The 24,167-nt window shown below is 40.1% G+C and overlaps 3 protein-coding genes across 4 annotated transcripts; 1 reads left to right on the top strand and 2 right to left on the bottom strand.

The window, feature by feature from the left end:
• The first annotated feature begins 61 nt into the window (after positions 1–61).
• On the top strand, positions 62–12,197 carry scyl2 (SCY1 like pseudokinase 2). The gene is made up of 18 exons (XM_079654513.1): positions 62–221; positions 1,983–2,179; positions 2,319–2,476; positions 2,854–2,998; positions 3,732–3,881; positions 3,978–4,199; positions 4,354–4,470; positions 4,605–4,730; positions 5,197–5,373; positions 5,777–5,899; positions 6,123–6,236; positions 6,444–6,576; positions 8,056–8,174; positions 8,259–8,359; positions 8,618–8,687; positions 8,821–8,898; positions 8,995–9,117; positions 9,616–12,197. The coding sequence occupies exons 2-18, from the start codon at positions 2,003–2,005 to the stop codon at positions 10,237–10,239; spliced, it is 2,757 nt and encodes a 918-aa protein (XP_079510639.1). The 5' UTR covers positions 62–221; positions 1,983–2,002; the 3' UTR covers positions 10,240–12,197.
• Positions 12,198–12,252: 55 nt separating this feature from the next.
• On the bottom strand, positions 12,253–18,526 carry LOC307021961 (uncharacterized protein). Its single transcript, XM_079654515.1, has 11 exons — positions 18,314–18,526; positions 18,191–18,230; positions 17,724–17,853; positions 16,928–17,072; positions 16,360–16,480; positions 16,192–16,270; positions 15,964–16,063; positions 14,833–14,938; positions 14,630–14,711; positions 14,009–14,181; positions 12,253–13,892 (listed from the first exon to the last, which is right to left on the bottom strand). Exons 1-11 carry the CDS (start codon positions 18,314–18,316, stop codon positions 13,831–13,833), a joined length of 1,041 nt encoding a protein of 346 aa, XP_079510641.1. The 5' UTR covers positions 18,317–18,526; the 3' UTR covers positions 12,253–13,830.
• Positions 18,527–19,790: 1,264 nt separating this feature from the next.
• LOC307021638 (uncharacterized protein) lies at positions 19,791–24,148 on the bottom strand. 2 transcript variants are annotated; one of them, XM_079653953.1, is made up of 10 exons: positions 24,023–24,148; positions 22,998–23,110; positions 22,459–22,666; positions 22,175–22,319; positions 21,961–22,093; positions 21,724–21,844; positions 21,175–21,253; positions 20,992–21,094; positions 20,782–20,905; positions 19,791–20,543 (listed from the first exon to the last, which is right to left on the bottom strand). In XM_079653953.1, exons 1-10 carry the CDS (start codon positions 24,036–24,038, stop codon positions 20,482–20,484), a joined length of 1,104 nt encoding a protein of 367 aa, XP_079510079.1. In that variant the 5' UTR covers positions 24,039–24,148; the 3' UTR covers positions 19,791–20,481. The 2 variants fall into 2 exon arrangements, with proteins under 2 accessions (XP_079510079.1, XP_079510080.1); XM_079653954.1 differs by having other exon boundaries at positions 20,782–20,902.
• Between the last annotated feature and the right edge of the window lie 19 nt (positions 24,149–24,167).

Genomic DNA, 24,167 nt, shown 5'->3' with positions numbered 1-24,167 from the left:
TATTTGTTTATGGAGTGCCTGAAAAATAGATAATAAAAAAACTGATGACGTTGATGAGCCTGACAACCCGGAAGTAGGGTTGTTCGTTCACTACTAGCGCACTAAAGCTACTTCATTTCGTATGCCAGTGAAGTCATGGGGGCTGTGTTTCTCAGCCTTTACTGACAGCTGAGAGTCTTCTTTTAACAAGACATTAAACGGAGAGCCCTGTTCATCATAAGGTATGTTTCTGGAGACTGTCGGAGGGACAGTGAGGACTGAAGCCATCTCTCTTGTAATGACAGAATCGTCACTGTGTACTTGCGCATTGTTGGCTTGTTAGCAGGTAGCTACTGCGATGGTTTGCTGTAAAGTCTTTCACGGTATCCAACATATTGCAACGATGATGTCATCCTTATAAAGCCACATATGTTTAGGACATGAACCTAATAACTGCTTAGTTAGTGTCACAGTGCTGTGCTTGTTATGATGCGTTGGTCACAGGCTAAACAAGGCGATTAATTTAGCTAACACAGCTATTTCCCAATCAAACGTGACAGTCCTGACAAGCGACATATAAACCATTGAAATGCTTCAACCGGTCGCTGAAATTGTTGTTTAACCTAATGAATACCCTGTCAAATCATAACTATGTTAGTAAGCTCGTAATAATAAACTGCCTGGTATCTTGGTGGCTAGCTAGCTAGCTAGCTACTGGGCTAGTTAGGCTCTGTGCAGGTGTTTGTCTAGAAACGCTGCTCAGTCTACCTCAGTTTGTCTGGGCAGATTATAATGTACGTGTAATTTGACATCAAAATGACAATAATAATAATAACACACACAAACCTGTTGCAGATTACATCTTTAAATCTAGCCTAATGCTAGGGGAAATATTTGACCAAATATGGTTCATTTATTGGGCTTAATACCCATAGATCTGCATTTAGAACATCTTGTTTCCTTTGGTTTGTCTTTTTTGGTTGCAGACCACCCACTATCCACCATCACACAGTAAACCAGGAGCGATGACACAGTTATGGCAGTGTTATTGTGATTTATTTTACAATTGAGTATATCAGACCTGAAATCTTGCATCCCTCTCAGCACAGCTCTACTTCTTTGCAGTATATTGTTTTGTGTTAGGTTTAAATACATCTGGCTGTTATAAGAAATGTACAAAAGGACGAAGACTAAGAACACACTGACTTTTTGATAGATTTCATATTTCTGTGAACCCTCCATTTTGCTGTTCATGTAGTGTTACAGTAGTTGGCAATGGCTGAGGATACATAGATGTCCGAGATGTAGGGAAGTGCAGGGTAACACTGTATATCAGCATTATATACATTGTTAAAAGTACAGTAAAACTAGTGATTCTATTAACAGAATTGGCTGGGGTAGCTTTTGGCAAGGGTCCTCAATTTCTGATAAAGAGTTTGTTGATCCGTTTAATACGGATGCTCAATATCATTATTAATGCATGAATCTGTAAGGAATATATAATGCATACAGCACTGTGTGCATCTCAATGTATAGTCAGTAGCTTACTCAGCCTTGTTGCAGTGCAGTGAAATAAACATCAAAGTCCTAGAAAACCCTGAAGAAATAGTTCATGATGAAATTATTTGGCTACATTTCTCTCAGCCGTGTTCTTCTGTCTGGCTTCCTGTTGCCTAACATGCTTTTCAAGTCACTCTGAAGTATTTTTGAAAGAGGGACTTAACGTGGGGTGTGTTGCTTAGTTTGCCCTGAGTCACTTTATATTTCAGAGGGCAGCTTGGGCTGATTCAGTGTTTATTCTCCTCAGCCAATGGGCACTGTGCAAATTCAAGCAGGTGCCTTAAAGTGTGTGTCAAACTGAATGTTAAAGGGTTATGCTGAGCTAGGAAGGTTTATTATGAAGCTGCCTCTTTCATTGATTGAAAAGACTTTTGCTGACATTTGACTGACTGTTCTGTACCTCTTTTATTTTTCTGTCACTGTTTTCAACACTCTCACTTTAGCTGCCAGGTCAGGCCTGAACATGGAGTCTATGCTTAATAAGTTAAAAAGCACCGTCACCAAGGTGACGGCAGATGTCACCAGCGCTGTTATGGGAAACCCGGTGACACGGGAGTTTGAGGTTGGACGACATATTGCCAGCGGGGGTCCTGGCTTGTGCTGGAGGATCTATAACGGCACCAAGAAGTCCACCAAACAGGTTTGTGTGTTGATATCCTCCCCCTGCCCACTCCCCATTCATAAAGGCTTGATTTTAAATGTGAACACTGACTAAGCATGTGCTGTGTGCCTTGTTGAAGCTCATTTCAGTGCCTTGTTGATCTTCTTTATCCCTTCAGGAAGTCGCAGTGTTTGTGTTTGATAAGAAGACGGTTGATAAGTATCAGAAATTTGAGAAGGACCAAATTGTGGATTCGCTGAAAAAAGGGGTGCAACAGCTGACCAGACTGCGTCACCCGCGTCTCCTGACTGTGCAGCATCCTCTCGAAGAGTCACGGTGATTAACACACACACTGACACAAACACACATACCAAGGAAAGAGTCAGACCTCAAAGAGGGGCTTGACAAAGTTGCATAACAAATGTATTTGCCTGCCTCTGTTTGTGCATGTGAGCAGGAGCCTGTCATGATCAAAGACTCTGCAGACTGAATAATTTATGCCCCTGAGGGCCAGAAAAGGTTGAAGCTGTCTTTAAGTTACTTTCTTTTTGCCTTTTTTTCTTTTGAACTTACAACTGGGGAAACTCAAAATTCTAAATGTTTCTGTTTTGCCTTTCCTCATGTTGCTCTAAGTGTCTGTTGAGGAATAACTCAACATTTACAAAGCGGTTGTTTCAAATGATAATAATGTAGATGTTCTGTGTGGCCCTCAGAGACTGCTTGGCGTTCTGCACGGAGCCTGTGTTTGCCAGTCTGGCCAACGTGCTGGGCCAGAGGGAGAACCTGCCCACCCCCCTGCCCACCGACATCAAGGAGTACAAACTGTACGACGTGGAGACAAAGTTTGGACTGCTGCAGGTGAGAGTGCAGACAGGTTAGCTGGCTTAAACTGCAACACATGATTATCTTCATATGTTGCCAATTGGATGACTTGTTGCTAATGATTTGCTTTGTATATAATAAGGTCTCGGTAATCATCAACATCTGTAATTCCTGCGCCATACATGATGTGTACACTGTTGCTCATTGGCAAATAACAGTTTAGTTCTAGTTTTTGGTTTAGTGTCCATTTGTCAGATGTATACTGAAACGTTGTTAAATGAGAACACGCTTGCACGAACAAGTCTTAAGTTAGTGGGTTTTTGGTTAGAGGCCGGAAGGATGCTCTGTGGTGAAAACAAGCCTGAGAGTTTTCACTTTTGTTTTATGAACTAAAATATGTCTGTTCAAACCCAACTTGTGAATTTCTAAGCTTTTACATCTCTATCAAACGGTGATTCCTAAGAAGTGACTAAATTAAATGACTAACTACACAAATGTCTGCATTGGAAAGTCTAATATGAATTAATATGCTTGTACAGTTGTACCAGCTCCATTTCACGCCTCTCCTTGAAGTATATCAGACCTCATTATGTTCTCACGTGTGTTCCCATATGATCTTAATTACAGATTTCTTGCCTTTTCCACAGCTTATATAAGATAAGGAAGTGATGACTGCCATAGAAACCATGTACTAATCCTGTAGTTATAACAGAAACTGTTTCACCCTTTAACACCAAACCCTGACATCTTCATTCCTCCTTCCCCTCAGATCTCCGAGGGATTGTCTTTTCTCCACAGCGGGGTGAAAATGGTCCACGGCAACCTGTGTCCAGAGAACATCATCCTGAACAAGAGTGGAGCCTGGAAGATCATGGGCTTTGACTTCAGCATCTCCTCCAACAATCCCTCAGACGCTGAGGTGTGTTGGATCACTTAGATTTGTAATGCTCTACCAAATTAACATCTTGGAGTATTGTCACATCTTTATCTCCTCATGTTCTCTCGTCTTCCTCAGCCTAAGTACACATGTAAAGAGTGGGAGCCCAACCTCCCCCCACTCTCCCTCCCTAACCCCGAGTACCTGGCCCCCGAGTACATCCTGTCCGTCAGCTGTGACTCCGCCTCCGACATGTACTCGCTGGGCGTGGTCATGCATGCCGTCTTCAACGAGGGCAAGCCTGTTTTCCAAGTCAACAAGCACGACATATTCAAGAGCTTCAGCAGGCAACTGGACCAGGTGGGTGGAGCTAAGATAAAATGGACACACGTCAGGACAAGCTACTGAGGACTTGATTTTTAAGAATATCTCAAGAGTTTTTTTTACTTTTGCCACTAAAACACTGGTTCTCATCTCTGCTGTGATCCATTCCGTCTATGTTTTTCAATTCTAGCTGAGCAGCATAAGTCCAGCAGTGCTGAACAAGCTCCCAGAGGAGGTTCGGGAACATGTCAAGATGCTGCTCAGCGTCACACCCAACGTGCGACCGGATGCTGATCAGATGACCAAGGTTTGCATTGTTGGCACTACATGTCTGGAGATACAAAGAAAGTGTGTGTGCTTATGTAGGTGATATCTAATTTGATCTGCATCTTTTCTTTAAGGACACATTTTTCTCGTTCTGTTTTTGTATGTTTTGTTCAGATTCCATTTTTTGACGACGTGGGTGCTGTGACCCTGCAGTACTTTGACTCCCTCTTCCAGAGAGACAATCTACAGAAGTCCCAGTTCTACAAAGGCCTCCCTAAAGTCCTGCCCAAACTCCCCAAGGTAACTGCTTGTACATTTTGTACAGGGAATACAACCTTTATCAGGTCAAAAGTGTTTTTTTCGGAATTTAATAAAAACAGCCAAAAGGACTACTGATTTCAGACCTATCATTCCCTGTTGTATCAGAACTTTTAAAAGAACATCTAGTGTTAGCTAAACTGCAATATGTTCTAAATGTGTTTACTGAAGGGGTACTGCATGTTTAGATCCATTTGAGGTCCAACTTTTTGAATAACTGATGTTACTGTAATGATGCTTTCAGTGCTTCTATTTCTGTTTATATATGTGTTAACTGGCACAGAACAAAAACATGCACTTGTGAGTCAATTTCCTGCATAGTTTCTTGAAATGTTTAGTTCCTGTTTTGTCTTCCCTTAATGTGGTCCCTTGAGAACTCATCATGAACATGCAGTATTACAGTCTGAGTATTCGTTCATGGCTTCTGTGACCCACTCCTGTCTCTCAGAGAGTGGTGGTGTATCGGATCCTTCCGGCTCTGACCTCAGAGTTTGTGAACCCGGACATGGTTCCCTTCGTGCTGCCCAACGTGCTGCTGATCGCAGAGCAGTGCACCAAGGAGGAGTACGTCCGGCTCATCATGCCCGACCTCACGCCTGTTTTCAAGCAGCAGGAGCCCATTCAGGTACACCCTCACAGAAACAAGCGTTAAAAACGACTATTGTTTGTAAGCTTTGGCTAGAATGTGCTTTCCCTCTTTAAATCTTTGCATGATCATTTCGCCTCTTTGGCATTTGTTTTGGGGATTTGATTAAATATATCTAAAGAGCATGCTTTGTTTGGCTTTGGTCTGTCACTTTATCAAAACTTGTCTCTCTCTGTATTTCTCTTCCCATGCATCTTCAGGCTAGTAACATGGTGAGTGGTCTTTGCTGTGAATATGCTCCAGTCACTAGTTTGTGTTGTATGTCTAAATTAATGCTCATCATCAGCCACCTATAGCCCCGCCTCTTCCATTTACTACTTCAGTCATATGTAGAGAACAACATGAGCTTTTGTTTTCCTAACTGAGTCCCTGTGCTGCGCAGATCCTGCTGATATTCCTTCAGAAGATGGACCTGCTATTGACCAAGACCCCCTCAGAGGAGATTAAGAACAGCGTGCTGCCGATGGTCTACAGAGCCCTGGAAGCGCCTTCTGTACAGATCCAGGTATGGGGGGGTAGGGCTGCTTAGTATTTGACGTTTTTCTGAGTTTCAGGTAAACTCAGGCAGTTGGAGACCCTTTAAAGCAGAGAAGTCAACACTAAATCAATTACTGAACATGGCATACTTGTGTTTTCAGTGCTGCTTTTCAGAGCATAGTTAGATTTGATGCATTGGCATCATATAAATGTCAGATTTCCTAACTTATGCTTTGTCCATGGCTGAGCAGGAGCTGTGCCTGAACATCATCCCAACGTTTGCCAACCTGATCGACTACCCGTCCATGAAGAACGCTCTCATCCCTCGAATCAAATCTGCATGCCTACAGACCTCTTCACTTGCTGTGAGTCTCCAATATCAACATTTTCTGCTCTCAGCTTGTACTGTTTCCCAGGCAACAATAGTGTTTCTATAGTGATTCCTTTTAGGTGTCTATACTGTTGACCTTGTCCCTTTGTAACACCTTTATTCTACTCTTCTACCAACTACTGAAATGATTGAGTTTCAAATGTATTTAGATGTTTTAAGTATCTTTCCATGTTCTTGGTAGGTACGAGTGAACTCCCTGGTGTGTCTGGGGAAGATTTTGGAATATCTCGACAAGTGGTACGTCATCGATGAGATCCTGCCCTTCCTACAACAGATCCCCTCCAGAGAACCAGCAGTACTCATGGGGATTCTGGGTAAAGAAAAAGGACAAGCCACACTCCACTCAACTTCTACTAGAGATAAACTGATCTATCAGCCATTGCTCAGATACCTGTTAAAAAAATTAAATAAAAAAACAGCCACACACAGATCATGATGTCAAACTGAAGTGAAGAAGACATCTACAAGTCCTTAAGCAGTTGTAACAGTTTGTTATAAAAAATATGTTGGACTAGCTTCCTTTCGTTAAGTAAAAAACGTTAGATAAAGTATGATTTACTGCATTTCTTTCTTTTACGTAGCTGAATTTGAATGATCTAGAAAATTGAGATATTTGTAATTTTTGTATTTGTTGGAGGAAAAGTAAGAGGATGTCTTGATGCAGTTTTGGAGGAAAATGCAAATGTCTAAAGAGACGTTTTGTTATTAACATGCGATTTAATTAAAACGTACTAGAAAGTAGTAGTGTAAAGTAATTAAGTACATTTACTCAAGCACTGCTCTTAAGTCAATTGTTTGGCTATTTTGTAGTTCTACCCACTACATTTATTTAATACCTTTAGTTACTTTTCAACATTTTATTAATGATTTGAATTATAATCAACTCTTAAATCAGACTTTAGTTCCACCTGGAGTAAATCCACAAGCTACCCTGCAGTATATACAAAGTCATTAACACTAGCTGCACCTTTACCAGCTTTGAGAACACTTTCATGATCAATAATTATAAAACATATCATATATATTATTCTGAAATGGACCAATCTGCATAATGACTACTTTTACTTTTGGTACTTTAAAGTGGACCTATCATGCTATATTTTAATAATATAGTGTAGGACCATACCTATATAAGGCATATTTATACTTTTTATTTTTCAAAATACCAAACAGATCATGCATTTTAGCCATTCCTCATTTCGCTCAATTTAACACTGTCTTTGCATGGGCTGATTCTGTGAGAACAGCACCATCTACAGGCCTGGCATATGTACTACATCGTCTCCAGCGCTTTCGAACGGCAATGTCCGTGGCTGTCTCCTCCTGATTGGTGGAGTTGGCCCAATAGCCGTAGCGCCACTTCTGTGACATCATAGAAGTGTTCAAATCTGGATCAGTCTGTATCAGATCCGTTGCAGCCCCTTTTTAAGAGATTTGGGTATGGAGGAAAATAGAGAGGGTTGTGTTTTCTGACACTTGGTGAGTTCCCTGGAACACCGGGGACACATATTCATGTATAAAAGACGTACAAAAGTGCATTTTGCATCACAGGTCACCTTTAAGTATATTTCTATGCTAATACTTTTGTACTTTAACTCAGGTAACATTTTGAATGCACGAATTTGTACAAGTTGTAACAGAGTATCCCTACACTCTGGTACTTCTACTTTTACTTAACTACAAGATCTCTTCTCCCACCTCTGCTAAATAACAAATACAAAGTCACATATATGTCCCTGTGTGCATCACTACTTACTGGCATATTTGGTTATTTGACTTCTGAATTCTTGTAGGAATCTATAAGTGCACCTTCAGCCACAAGAAGCTGGGCATCCCCAAAGAACACCTTGCCACCAAGAGCCTGCCCCACCTGGTCTCTCTGAGTATAGACAACAACCTCAACCTTAGCCAGGTACAACACACATGCGACATATTTTGATAATCTGCAGAATTGCTTTTGTTCCCTTTTTATGTAATATTGTCCAATTCATCCCAGTTTAACTCGTTCATGGCGGTCATTCGGGAAATGCTGAATCGGATGGAGGCTGAACACAAGACCAAGTTGGAGCAGCTGCACAGCATGCAGGAGCAGCAGAGGTGCGTGTCACATTTAATTAATCACCCCCCACTATATCCTCCTTTGGAATCTCTCTGACTAAATCTGAAATGGTTATACATATTAATGTGGATTTTATCCAAACTATTATCTGGGATAATGGATCTGTCTCAGAAAGCAATTAGCATTTGATCCTGGCCACATGAATATGATAATGGCACGACTAACCATGCTCTTATGAATGCCTCCGTTCAAATCCTTTCGCTCCCTGATTCAGTTCATTGTGTCTCTTCTAACAGGAGTATAAACATCCCAAACCCAGGGAACCAGACAGAGATGAACAAGAGCTCTCCTAACAGCAGCAACCAGGTGAGAGGGTGTTTCTATGACAACATGAGATTATATTTAAAGTACTGTGTGAACACCATTTTTTTTACAATGAAGTTCTTGTTTTATACCTTTCTGTGGTGCAAAAATTCAATTGAAATGTGTCTTTTCTCAGATTGATGATATCTTCGGCTCCTCAGGGGTTAATGGGAAAGAGAATGGACCTGCAGCAGCCGCCCCACAGCCTAATAGAGTATGAAAACAATGTCATACCTAATATCCAGAAATGTCCACCTTTAGGTACCAGTCTAATTTCTCCATGGTGTCTCTTGTTTTGCACCCCCCATAGATGTCTCTGACTCTGGAGGAGAAGCAGCGATTGGCTAAGGAGCAGGAGCAGGCCGCCAAGCTGAGGAACCAGCAGCCGTTAGCGCCTCAGAGCATCAAACCAGCCAACACTTCCAACACCAAGGTAACGCCTCAAAACATCTGTGTGCACAAAGAACAGAAAACTAACTACGGAGAGGCAACCGAGGGAAAGACGAATGTGGAAATCCATTTTTCTAAGACTGATCTAAATAGTTTTCCCTCCTCTAATTATGACTTGAGTACAGGTCATAAGGTTTGCCTACATGATATTTCTAAAGCCCTTAATTAAATTGGTATGGGGAACATTTTTAATTGTTCTAGTTGATAAGTGTTTGCTACTACCCCATGTCATAAATAGGACTTAAATCTCTCATGGTTTATTTCCAGGTGATTTCTCCATGCCGGGGTTAGTGTTCACAAAATATATGTACAAAATCATGCAGGCGAAACTCTTCTTTCTCCATCCGTTCCTAAGCCACAAACATAATGAAATCTGACTCCAAAACAATATATCACCAACATTTCTCATACTCTGTTGCCTCTCAGGGTCTCCTTATAAAACATTTGATGAGTTTAAACCCGCATCTTGTTTTTCTTGCAGACTAAAGATCTGACCAGCAGCCTGCTCAACAACATGACCTCGCTAAACAGCCTCTCATTGGCCAACACGGCTCGCCCCTCCCCAATGCAGGGCTCCACCATCGCTGCCTTCCCCTCCCCCGGCCCCATGGTGGGCTCCATGGGCGCCCCGGTCTCCAACGGCTTCAACCCGTCGATGGGCTTCCAGGCAGGGGGCATGGGGATGGGCATGCGTCCTGCGGGCCCCGGCCTCTACAGCGGCATGGCAACCACCACCAGCACCCCCAACTTCGGAGCTCTGACGCAGAGTCAAGGACCCATCGGGCAGACCAATAAAGATCTGTCAGCGTTGGACAGTCTTTTTAAACCCAGCCAGCCCAAAGTCACCCTCAACCAAATGGCCCCGCCCAGCACCAACGCCCCGTGGCTCAATCAGTTTGGTTCGGCCCAGAACTCTCAGACTCAGATGCAAGCTGCTCCTGTTGCTATGGGAGGGGTGCCCAGCAGCTTCGGGATGCAAGCAAACCCTTTTTTCAGCCCGCAGAACTTTGCTCCACCCTCCGCTGCTGCCCCCAGCCCCCTGAACCAAAGTGGAATTAAACATAGCGCATCTGTCAACAACGATCTGAAAGACTTGTTCGGCTAGATTGCCAGGTTAAACATATTATTTTAGTAACTTTGGATAAAAGAACCTTGAACAAGACACTGATTGAATGTGAAGATTTCAAATCCGATCAAGGGCGTTGCTATGTGTATTTTTAAACATGATCTAGTATAAATTCTGCTCACATTCGGCTGGCAAATTAACCTGCGCCTGATTCAATTTCTACTTGACCACAAGGACAAAAGGCTGGGGTGGGTACTAATTCTTCTAAGCTGTGTTTCTTTACATGCTGCGGTTTCCTACTGATTTTCTACTTGACATTCTCGGGCGTCCCAACGTCGTGAGTTGAGATGAATCCCAACTCAGTTAATTCAGGAGAGTTTTGTGTTCATATCATGAGTGGCTGAATCACCCCTCAAAATTGGCAGAAAAAGAAGGAAAAAAGTGGCTTCTGCTCAGTTTCATGCTGCTGTATCTTTATTGCTTCTCCGGACTATTTTAGGATTGGCTGCATGTCTAAAGGGATCAGAGAGTTGGCTTAAAAAAAATGTCAGAGCCCAGTGGGAGGGTAGCACTGATCTGCATCCAGGAAGCTCCTCCAGAGACAATCTGAAATGAGGAAAATAGAAAGCCCAACAGTCGCAGTTTAGATGAGAGAGGTAGCCCCACTGCAGTCCGTCTCCATGGTAACTGTGTCTCTGCAGCACCTCAGAGTGGACTGATGATCCAGTTTGCTCTTTTTTTTTTTTTTAGCCTTTTGTCTTATTCTTTCAACATCAGGTTTAAAAGCTGCAAAACATGCTCTTATTTGCTTATTTCGACTTCCAAGCAAGCATGTTGAAAAGGGAAGGGTTACTGTTCTCTGGTTGGTGACGAACCTTTCACCTCCTCTGGTAACTAAAACATCTGTAAATGCAGTATGGACAATTTATGTGTCTAGTGGAATGGGATGTGTGGAGTAGCTATTACAGCGGCGTCCTTTAAAAAGATGCTAATGCTAAAGGCAAACGTGAAGGACCACATGCACTGCTTAGGCTGTTGTGCCTTAAATGGGTACATGTGTAGGATTAGACAGACAGCGCTCATCTGTTACTCAAGTATTAATAATTTCAGTTTTTAACCCGCTGTCTTTGCTTCTCAAATGCCTTGCTTTCTCGCATGCTACCGATTAAGATTCCAGTGAAAAACTATTTGGAAGTTTATAAGCGTCTCCAAATCCTCCTTCCTGTTGACCAGTTTATACAATGATGAAGATGATCGCTATATATTTTCAGCACTTTTCAGCTGTCTGAGGACCAGTGCTGGTTATGAAGAAGTGTATATATGATATAGTTATTTAAAGATGGGTTGCTCTGTGAGGGCCTTGGCATTTTTACATCCCTATGATAATGGTTGAGAGGCCTTAGATGAGTTGGTGCAATAATCCTCTTTGGTTGTTAAGCGTGAACATGGAATGGCTCCTTACATTAATCTCCACCCGACAGAAAGAAAACTACATAGGATTGTGAGATTTCTAAAAATGTGTACTCATTCTAAATATTACATTTTGGAAGATAACTACACCACTTTAGGGTTTTTAGATGAACCTCGGTCACAGTGTGTTCACAGTGATTGTTAAGACGCCGTTTGTTACTGGATTCCGTTTTTGTTTCTGTGTACTAATGCCTCTTTAACAAGGTGAGCTCCTTCAATCCGCATGGCCGTGTGAATTTGACTCTACATTCCCCAATCTTTGTCATACAAGACTACAAATGTTTCAGTGATTCGGCGTAAATTGTGTGGTGGTTTTGATTTCATCTCAAGTGGATGTGATCTGTGAAGCGTGCGTCACGTTATCCTAGCAGAACTCCAAAGCAGAAAGCTTATTCTTCTATGAGATTGTTTGTATACCACTGCTGTCGATATGTGTGTAGTGTTGCCCTTCTATTACGTGTTGAGGTGCTGGTCTCTGAGGTGGTTCACTGAAAACCTGTACATATAAAGGAAAGTACACAATCGAACCTCTCAAAGGCTGCTGGTTATTTGTGTGATGGCTTGAATCACTGCATCAGACCGTGGAGTTTAAATCACTTTAATGTAGAAATTAAGTGCAGAAATGGCAGTATTTTTGAAATGTTTATGCACATTAGCAGACAGCTTTAAATATACATCTAAGTCAACTTTTTGGTTCAAGGTAAAAAACGTAAACTATATATATATATATATATATATATATATATATATATATATATATATATATATATATATATATATATATATATATATATATTTAAAGAACCCTGATTAAAAGACAGTATTCATGAATCATGAACAGGTTAGGATGCTAAAAATAGGTATTTTTCTTTCATTAATAGTACTTCCATGATTCAGTATGTCTGTGCTATAATATTGCCGGACAGTTTTAAACAAAATAAATCCTAGTCGATGCAGCAGAACACAAGGTATTTCTTTTTTATTTCATGCACTTGTGATTATATTACCCACAATGCAACTTGGCGGTTGACATTCTGGTCAAAGGTTTGGCAGTGTTATGCGACTTGCTGCTATTGTAGCCTCAAGCTGAAGCCTCAAACAAAGATAAGTTCTCCACACCCCAAGATGTTTTAAATTGTCTTTAGCGCCAACTGACTCTATTTTTTGATTTAAGTGACATCGCTCGAGTCAATTTTGATCAGATTTAACTTATATTTGGAGTCCCAATAGCTTTATACAACATTATCCACATAAGCAAGAGTGCTCCCCAATACCTGTAAACAGACAGAGCAATGTCATATCAGTGGAGTTCCCCTTTTATCTGAACGCAACCTGATTAAAACCCCAAAAACGTATCTTTATGATGTCTTAAAGTAACCTAACCAAAGCTTCTAAATCTAATCATAGAAAGCAATGCCAATATAAGGCACTAGAGGGGATAAGTTCAAGTGGACCTATCATGCTATATTTGAATAATATGTTGTAGGGCCATACCTATATAAAACATGGCTGTGAGGTTTTTTTTCAAAATACCAAACAGATCATGCATTTTAGCCAATCCTCATTTCACTCTATTTGCTCTTTTCCAGCCCTGTTTTTGCAAGGGCTGATTCTGTTGCAAATGAGCTGCAGCTGACCACGCCCCCTGCAAAGGAGGGGGGCGAGGCACGAGCGTCATGTTACCATGCTGTTGCCATGCTGTTGCCATGCCATGGCAACCCCCCATTCCTCTGGTAGGTGGAGAGTTGCCCATATAGGCGGAGCTCCTTGTTTTTGACGTCAGAGGTATTTCAAATCTGTATCAGTCTGTATCAGATCCGTGAAAGCCCCGCTTTTAGAGATTTGGGTATGGAGGAAAATAGAGAGGGTTGTGTTTTCTGACACTTGGTGAGTTCCCTGACACACCGGGGACACAGATTCATGTATAAAAGACATACAAAAGTGCATTGTGCATGATAGGTCCCCTTTAAATTAGTCAATTTGAAAAATCCCTGACAACTTCATGTTTAAAGTAATCCTATTGTGTCATTCAATAAGCAAAATGAAAGACAGTTTGAAAATCAGTGCAGAATAATTCTATTAAGAGACAACCTGAGGCAGGAAGTGAGGTCAGTGTGAGGATCAACATTAAGACGACTTCGATCTGTTGACGTCACACAATCACTGGGTGAGCCTCCTCACTGATCGGGTGGTGGTTGTGGACATGTTCTTCTGAGTCATGGCTGCGAAAAGAGAAAACAATGCAAAATTAGACTCCTGATAAACAGAATGATTCATTTCTGTGAAATTACCATCTTATTTTGAAAGGGGGACATTACAAAACAGAACTTTAGCACACCTGAGAAGTTTAGCTCATAGCTAAACCTGTTGGCGGTAAACTTCATGGAGCCTGACGGGGTCTGTTGGTACTGCCGCTCAATGTCCTGACTGGAAATGCTGCTTTTGGAATTTGAATATTCTTTCCATATTCCACCAATATCCTGAAACTGCCATCGTGGTGAAGTGCCCAAACTGCAGAATAGAATAATATAAGTGGAACATATTCACAGGAGCATACACTGTTCACATATTACTGCCACATTAAATGAGATGGTGTTGCCAGGCAGATTTGGCACATAAGAGACAGAGACATGAGTCTAGCAGAAAATGTATTTACAAATGAGAAGGGAATAAGGAACATTTCACTTCTTAATAATGTTTTTTCATTTTAAAGTGTAATTGGGTTTCAGTGTTTGTCTTTTGACCCCTTTCTACTTAATAACACAAACCAAATGAATTATTGGGAAGGTGAAGTGTAGTATTAATTAAGACGCACCCCTGAAATTGTAATATACTTTCTAGTATAGTATCTTTTCAATGAGGGGACTTTGGTTAATTCAAATAAGAAGTATGGTATGTGTTTAAAGGTCATTAATGATTATTATGGTGGTGGGTTTAAGGGTGAAATGTATCTCCTGACCCGCTGTCCTGTTGACTCCCAGAGTCAGCAGTCCTCCTCACTGCTCTCCTGGTCCCAATCGTGTCATTGACTTGACTCATGCCTACGACAGACAAGCGTACAGGGTTTAAATGGCAATTCAAACGGCTCTCCTCTACTAAAGCAAAACGATTGATTGTTTTGTTTAGCAGGAGTGGCTGTGTAGCTGTATGTGTGTTCCTTACTAGAGAAGTTGAGCGTGTAGGAAAATCTTCTGATCTTGAAGGGAAGTTGGCCCTGAGGATTCAGCTGGTATTGTCTCTCAAGGGCAGCGCTATCAAATGAACATACCTACACACAAATAGAAAACATAGGTCCATTTAATAGAGGGAAGCAGAGTCCAAGCATTTGTAATTTGACCACCAGATGCCGCTGTAACTGTTATATTATTCACCAGACAAGTTAAAGGTCCCATGTCATGGCCATTTCTACTGTTCATAATTCCATTGTTGAGGTCTACTAGAATAGATTTATATTGTGCAATTCTCCAAACTCACATTGGTTTCTCATACAGCATCTCTGTATAGTATGTGTATTCACTCCTAATCGGCTTGTTGGAGTTCCTGCCTCCCCCCCCCCCTCCCTGTGAGCCCAGTGGACTCTGATTGGTCAGCTCGCCCACTCTGTTCTGATGAGTCCACCACCGTTACAGCGGAACATCAGTGGTTATGTGTTACAATGGCGTTAGCAACCAGAAAATGAGACCAGTAATGACAAACAGATGAGAATACTGCGTGGGGTCTGGTTCGCTGCTGCGAGGAGCGGACAGTGTGAGCTGGCTTACTGGTGTGGTTTCCTGGTTGGTGCGTGGGGTCGGCGAGACAGCGAGACCCAGCGAAACCCAGCCCGAAACCAGCCAGAGCACACACACACACCCGCAGCCTGGCTTTGAGTCTTTGTGTATGCTCACACACAGACTGACAGCCTCGCCGCGTCCCGCTGTCTCAGGCTGAGAAATGGACCAATCCGCGAACGTAACGGCTACGCGGATTGGTCCATTCGGACCAATTGGTCCATTTGGGTATTACGTCACCATACCCAAAATGGAAATGGAAAAAGAAAAATCTCCAACGAGGCGTTCTGGGGCAGCCTAGACAGGTATTTTCTGCATTAGAGTTTTACTCGCTGCAGGGTGTACTTTGAGGGGTTGTGACTCTGCAGACCGTTTACATGCAGTAAAAGCTACATAACACACAAGGGGATGGGTAATAACCGGAAAAGCATGATATGGGACCTTTCATTATATTCAACTAATCATAACTAATAAAGTTAGTGTTTCGGGCAGAAAGTAAAAAATGGTTAGAAGCCTTACTTACATGTGCATTGTACTCAGTCCATATACCCTCTTCTCCCATGAACTCCCACCTGTAGCCTCCATCTGTGAGCTGGGAGGAGGAAGCTGAAGTGGAGGAACGGCTGCAGAGAAAAACACATTTTATTCAGGGTTTAACTACTGAAATTCCCTCTCTAGTCATATTTAGTGTATATTTAAACATGTAAACAAGTAAAATATTAGTTTATGATTCCTTCAGATAAAGTCTCACCTCTCTGCGTTGAAAGTGAATTTTGGACGCCTTCGCAGATTTCTGCGCAGGCCTGTGACGCAGTTTGTTTGTGTCATGGCTGCCGAATAAAATCGGTTAGATCAATAAAGACACATATATTTAATTTATTGAGCTCACAAGAGTAAAAAGATAAAAAATATCCCATACTTGAGAAGTCGAGTGAGTAGCTTGAGGAGCCCACTGTGAAGTTGAAAGACCCTCGAGGGTTAAGAGTGAACTGACGCTCCACATCTCCACTGCTGATGGACGAGGACTGCATGTTGGAGATCTTGGGGAGGAAAGCGTGTTACTAAAAACTGTTCTTAAGTAAACCTTTGAGGTACTTGGACTTTACTGGAATTTTGTTGTGTTGCTACCTTATTTACGTCATAGTCAGGGCCACATTTGATTTAATGAGTTCCACTTATGTGATTCTTTTTCTTTTTCAATGCATGTTCAAATAATTGTATTAAATAATGAGATTTTATCTCAATGCTTTTATCTGGTTAAATAAAAAATAAAAAAATCTCACCAAAATGTAAGGACAGGATAGAAAGTCCAAAACCTTAAAACAGATTTGTGTATGACTACATGTCGTTGTTTTGTTGTGTCCTTTTACTTAAGGCTTGCAAAGAGTATTTCTACATTGCTGCATTGTTACTTTAAAGGATCTGAATACTTCTTCCACAGCTAGAATAAATGTACAGTAATGGTTGTTGCCTGGGACTTCCCTCACCTGGGATCCAAATTCACTCCACAGCTGGTCATCTCTGACATACCAGCCTACGTCCTCCGTCTGGCCCTGAGGGAGGAAACTCAGTCTCTGCACCTTCAGATCTACATTCTGAGTCAGCAGTTTATCAAAGTCTATGACCACCTTCCTGTGGAGACACATGGGATTACGTTTGAGATATTTCTTGGATTGTAAAAAGATGTTCTACGGCATGTTATAACACCACATACTTCTGAGTAATCTATCATTTGTCACCATCCTCATGACCAATGTAGTTGTATTCCCTTAAGAATCTAAATACAATAAGAGAAATGTTTTAGGCATTTCTCTAAACAAGAACTAACTTACCAGAGAACAGAGGAAAAACAAAGATTCCTACTTATTTTCGTAATAAGAATAGCAGGTATTGAACAAATTACAAGGAATTGGTTAAAAGGTCATAAGTTAATCAACTCACAATGGAAAAATCTAGTAGATTACATTTAAGGAATGGAAAAAATAACCATGAGAATCATGTCTTTGATGACCGATGGCAAAAATGGTTGAGTTATAGAACACAAAACACATGCAATGACCATTTCATGATTTTTTTTGAATGTTTCCTGATTTCTGGATTGTTATGTAGTTATGTTATGTACGAGTTGTAATCAAATAATTTCTTAAAATGCAAATAAAATAAAAAAAGTATCTAAATACTGTATGACAGGCTGCAACAATTGTTCAAACGTATAATATATATAATAATTATGACTTTAAAAAATGCTGAAAACTGTAAATCTTAGATGAGTAAAACACTAACATATCTTTGAAGTTGATGGTGATTCCTTTAGCTCCAGGTTGGCAGTAGTGGGTCTCGATCACATTGTCATTGTCGATTGGCATCCATAGATGTCCATTTGACAGCTGCCACTCATAATGTTTCCCATTGACTGTAAAACAACAACATATGGGATCTCATTATCTATCTGCTCTATTGATGACAAAGAGCTTTGACAACTCAGATTAATGTTTGACACTAGTGTGCTAATAAAGTTAGTCGAAAGGTTAAAAAAGTACCCAAGTTATATCTGACTTCATCGAAATATGTCACATTATTGCCATGTACTCTATCACTCTTTCATACTTTTTAATCATGTTATACTCCAATTTGAAGTATTTGTTTCTTGGAAACGTCGACAGTCCTGATAGGAAGCAGTTAGCTGAAAGGCTAAGATGCACACTTCAGGTACTAAGAAGTCACTCAGGAATTCTAAATATCATACAAACCTGCAGTCTCCTGCCAATGGTTCATCTCGTCAGCATTTTCCTGTGAGAAACAAATATAAATATGTTCATCTCAAATCACAAAGACACTTTTAGAGTCTAAGTGATTCCGTGACGAAGACTCACCATGATGTTAGGAAATATTGTCCTAATAACAACAAGGCTGTTTCAAAAACGGAAATAAAAAGAAAAAAAAGGTACTGAAACGATATCCTTTATAGTTCTATTAAATCCACTTCAATATCTCTTACTCAGAAACCGATGTGAAGGTTTACTTTTTAAAGAAGCTTTTCTTTCACTTTCGTTTCAGGGCAGGTCACAGATTGCACGTGAATTGCTGACGCAACAAAACCAGGAATGAAAATAACAACATGATCTTTTCATTAAGGTCACACTCAGAAGTGGAGAAGTACTCAGATCGTGTAGCCTACTTGAGTAAAAGCAGAAGTACCAGAGTTTAGGAATACTCTGTTACAACACGCACAAGTCTTCCAATAAAAAGGTTACTGAAGCAAAAGTATAAAAGTATTCGCATCAAACTAAACTTAAAGTACCAAAAGTAAAAGTAGACATTTTGCAGATTGGTCCATTTCAGGATAATATATACGATATTTTTTAATGATTGATCATTAAAGTGTTCTCAAAGCTGGTAAAGGTGCAGCTAGTTTGAATGACTTTGTATACTGCAGGGTAGCTTGTGAATTTACTCCAGGTGGAAAGTAAAGTCTGATTTAACACTTGATTATATTTCACATCATTAATCCAAATGTGCAAAGAAGCTAAGGATATTAAATAAATGTAGTGGAGTAAAAGTACCCAATTTGACTCTGAATTGTAGTGGAGTAAAAGTATAAAGTAGCATAACATGGACATACTCAAGTAAAGTACAAGTATCTCAAAATCGTATTTTAGTACAGTACTTGAATTAATGAATTTAGTGACTTCCCACATCTGGTTACACTTTAATCTCACTTGAGGAAGCTGCATCTTTCATGTCTAAGAAACTTATAGTGAAAGTTTATTCTTTATGTTAGTTTCGTCATGTCCCTTTGTCCTGTGCTTTATGTTTATTCCCTTAATTAATTCTCCCTCTCATTTCAGGCCTCCACACTCCCCGCCCCCTTCTGTCTCCTGCGTCCTTGATTATTTCCCCCGCCCTGATTGTTTCCACCTGTGTCCCCTTTACCTGTGTATATATTGTGTTAGCGCCCTCCTGTTCATTGTCAGTTCGTTGTCTCTCTATGACATACGTTCCTGCTTACCTCACGGACTTCTCACGGATCTACGTTATTGATTGATCACTGCTCTAGTCTTCCTCGAAAGAGTGTTTTTGTTTTCCTTGTTTTCATTACTGTGCAAATCCCAGTAAAGTCATTATTTTGAAACACTATCCGAGTCTGAGTTTGAGTCGTGCAATTGAGTTCATGCCTCAGAGTTCACTCCTTGACAGCATCTGTATTTTGTATGCACACATATATATACATATATTATTAAAAGGGAAGTTTTTATGTCTTGTGTTCTTTGTCTACAGGGATTTATTTAGATTAACACAGCTGTTGATATACTATAGTGGATTTTCAAAATATTAAAACAACAAACAATATTACATTAGATCCCTTTTTATTGAAGGAAAATGCATATATATGAAGTAGAGTAAACCTTAAGATCCAATAGTTTGAATCTTGAGCAGAAATAATGACATGTTTATATTGCATTATGCAGCCCCCTGACTTTTATAAAACACTTAAAAAAGGTAATTATTATTTACCTTGAATTTGCATTAGACATATATCCAAACCAATCAATTATATTGTAACATAACAGGCAGTGTGTATATGTAACATGAAATATATGTCTGATAATTCCAGGAGTGTTTTTCCCTATTAAGCTAATATTTGTAATGTCATCTTATAGTATGGTAGTATGTATTTGTACGGTGTGTGTGCAAAATTCTGCAAAAGGTACGTGTGTAGAGTATCCATAATCTGAGGTAAAACTTGCCAGGCAGCATTTAGGTGAGCTGGTAAACTTCAAAGCTTTTTTTGTACAAAATCCAAATAAAAAAAGAACAGTCTTTGGAATCATTCCATCTTATCCTGAATCATGTATTTCTTCTGTAAAGACGCCAATGTACTGCCACGTCAATTCATAACAATGATTATTATTATTATTATATTATTGCTCCAAATACCCCAAATAAACACATCTCAGATTGAATTGATTGTATAAATATGGTATTGCACAATTGTTTTTATAGATTTTCTTCTTGAGCTCTTCCAAATCTCCTTTAATTCTCACACCAGCACACGTCGGATCCTGCGTGAACGCTTGGTGTTCAGGTTGGTTTGGATCATCGCTGCAGAGGGAAAATAAAACAAATAAATGCTCTACTGTATGTTTTGTTTCAGGATTACTATTCAAGCAACTTACAGTTCATTATAGCAGGGAGAGGTTTTTTTTCACGCTTTATTTAGCAGGAACATGTATTTTATAGGATTTCCTAGTAACAAACCACAATTTATAAATGAACTTATTAGTAAATAGTTAACCAGTAAAACAAATGTGTCCTCTTGCAGTTTTTGAAAAATAACTACCTGCAAAATCTATTTTGTAGGTCTGTCCCTTCACGTCGAAGGTCATGCTGCTCTGGGGGTTTTGCTGGTACTTCCTCTCGATCTCATCACTGATTACTGAGCATTCAGTTGACGTTCCTCTCTGCTGAAACCATTAGAAACATCATGTTTTTTGCACCTCGTAACAAAGACAGATACAATTTCTTAGTTTAATGTAACCAGATAACTTACCCTGTGTTTGAACACATGCCACGCTCCACTGTTCCCCTCAAACTGCCACTGTGGTTTGGAGCCCACAGAAAGATTCTGGAAAGCTAATGGTGCTTGAGAAGCTCTGTAAATATACAATTCTGGATTAATTTGAAGAAATGGTTTGACTTTGGGAAATGGTTTATTCACACAATCCAGACTCACTGTGCTCCTGCGGGCTGTTGTCGGAACAGTGGTCGACGAGTTACTTTTCTCTTTTTCTTTTTGGACACCTGTCGCATTTCTGCCAAAAAAAAGAATAAAAATAAAGCTGCTTTCTAAGTAGAAACTAACATTAGGCCAATTTACAATCCAGTTCACACATAGATTGGAATTTGATTTTAAATAATCTACGCACATTCAAGAGCACACTTCTGCACATTTGAATGCTGATATGTTTGAATGACATTATTCAATTCTACAGTTGTATTTACATTTCAATGACTGCTATTGGGTTTTTACTCCCTCGGAAGTATTTCACTTCAGAAATAGTTTTCTATTTAGGTTTGCAGTCCGGTCCTCCACTAAATGTTTAGATTCTTGTTGGGATATTCTTGACTTCATTATCACAACTTTTGCTTTTAATGTGTGCACACGACCCTGATTTCTCATGGGGTGTGTACTTCCCAATGGCAGAATGTTCTACATTTGGATTTAGTGGGACAGGATTAGTCAACATGTGTATTTGGTGAAGGTTTTTTGAGTATACTTCACCGCTGAATTTAATCTCAGAGGTTTTAGCACCGACGTTTAACGTGAAAGAGCTTGTTGGGTTACTCTGGAACTTCTTCTCTATGTCAGAGCTCTTCACAGGACTGGGGTGGCCCTTTGAGTCCTGTCCAGAAAAAAAAGTATTCATTGTCAAATTGACCAAGAAGATCAAATGTTAAACTAGGGACTTGCTGTATTTTTGCACACAAAAGTAAGGTCCAATCGTTTAATTCTATCTACCTTGTCTCCATACTTGATCCACTTTCGACCCAGTGTGCAGTACCAGATCCACACAGTGTTTCCATCATCTAAACGTCTCGCTCTCAGACTCTTTCCATCCACTCTCATCCGGTTAAAATCTATACTCACTGCCCTATAGACAGAGACAGAGAGATCAGTCATTAAACCGTTTTTGATGTAGAAAATGTTATGGCACTGCATTGTTATCTCTTACCCGTATAGTGTGTTGTAGATTTTAATGCCTTTGCAGTGAGGCAGCGAATACTGGGCCTCGAGGATGTGATCATTATCAACATCCATCCAACCATTTTCCGCATTTAGCTGCCACTGGTAGCATCTACCATCAGTGAGCTTTTCGTCTGGTTAAAAAGACAACATTTAGAAGTACATTTTTTGAAAAATGACATTGTGCAGAGTAAAAAGTTACGTTTGTAGTGACTCAACACCACTAATTGATGAGTCGATAAGATAATTCCAGTCAACAAAATCGGGACTAACCTTCCTCACTACTAGATGTAGATCGGCCTGAATCCCAGTTGCTGGCCCCCGAGGGCTCCCCCCCGCCTGTGGGGTGGTTCAGCTTACACTTGGACCCGTAGCGACAGCTTTCTGTCAGGGCAAACTGGCAGACGTGCTGGAAAGAGCACCTCTCACCATCCCGACACCGGCCTTTGTTGTAATACTTGCAGGGCCCGTTCCCATCCAACTGAAAATGGAAAGATTTTGAATCACTCAATTGATAAATAAAGTAAAGTTCTACATCAGTGTGAAAAATAGAGGGTTTCAAACATGGCAATAAATTCACTTTAGCATAACATCCATGATATTCCAACAATGTAACTATTTAAAAAAAAGTATTTATTACATTTTAACAGTACACCCAGGGTGTAAATAGCCAATGTAGCTATACTAGCATGTTCCACTAAAGTCACCTGGGTGCAAATAAAATCTGCCTTAAAAGATAAGGCCTTAAATGGATCCACCTCTTGTGGCTTTATGTGCAATAAATAGATGCTGACTCAAACATCTTCTCCAACCTGAAAACCATCTCCTTCATCTGAATCACTGTCACTGTCAGACTTTTCACTGGCGTCTGATTCCGCCTCAGAGGAGGATTCAGGGTCACTAGAGGGCTTTTCCTCGTCAGCAACTGGGAACAATTGCACAAAACAATATTTGAGAATGAAAAACACACATCAAAATTTGTTTACATATTTGGTGAACACTTGAACAAAATTCCCATTGATAATGACTGAACATGATCATTATCCTTTAAGGGTGAAAAGTGGGGACACTTTTAGTTGTTATGTTGCAATTGTTTTCTGTACTGATATTTGTTCAATGAGAAATGGTAAACAATTAATCTAAGTTTACTTTTTAATTATTAGTTTTTTTAAATAAAGGGCCATAAGATATTCTTTCAAGTACATTTTAAAACACAGTTTAAAAGAAAGTGCAAGTTAATATTGAAAAAAAATTACTTATTATCTTTATTTGCTGCCCCCTGCTGGATCATTAGATCACATCCAGTAGGTCTATGCTGTATGGCCATGATCTGCACGTTGCAAAAATAATGTATATTCTATAGATTAATGAAGGAAAGATAATAACCCTGAATTTAATTTAACTCAGAGTAAAGGAGAAATTAAAGTAAACCATGAGTATTACTATACATGTTTGGGCTTCAGTAGAACAGAGAGCTCATCAAGAAACGAAACTGAAACTTTATATGTCATGTTTTCAAACAATCATCGCCACTTCTTATAAATCTGTGTCTGACTGTCCGATTGCGAGGTAATACTTTCATCGTGTTTCCCCTATAACGTGGCATATAGCCTTCAATTCATGTTTTTTGATTTTGCCTCATATCAACACCTACAACACTACAACTCAACATTTCTCATTTCGCATATAATAACATACAGTGGCCAGAGTGGCCACTCTTTTTATGAGGGCAAAAGTGTGCCTAAGCATGTCGATAAAACAAAAACACATAAGTAACTCATTATATTATATTATTATAGGATGACTATTATTATAATGATGTTAAAAAAGTACTCACGATAGGCAGACGCCATTCTCTATCTAACACTTTCGTTTCCCTGACTTGGCCTACAGCCACTCCCACACGCTGTTTGACGAGAGGCTGGTAATGCAGATCGTGAAATCATAGCAAGATCGACTGCTGATTTGAACTACAAATGCAT

Source organism: Notothenia rossii (genome assembly GCF_949606895.1).
Source record: "Notothenia rossii genome assembly, chromosome: 10".
Lineage (NCBI taxonomy): Eukaryota > Metazoa > Chordata > Actinopteri > Perciformes > Nototheniidae > Notothenia > Notothenia rossii.
The sequence above is the reverse complement of the archived record's forward strand: the minus strand, read 5'-3'. Positions and strand labels throughout refer to the sequence as shown.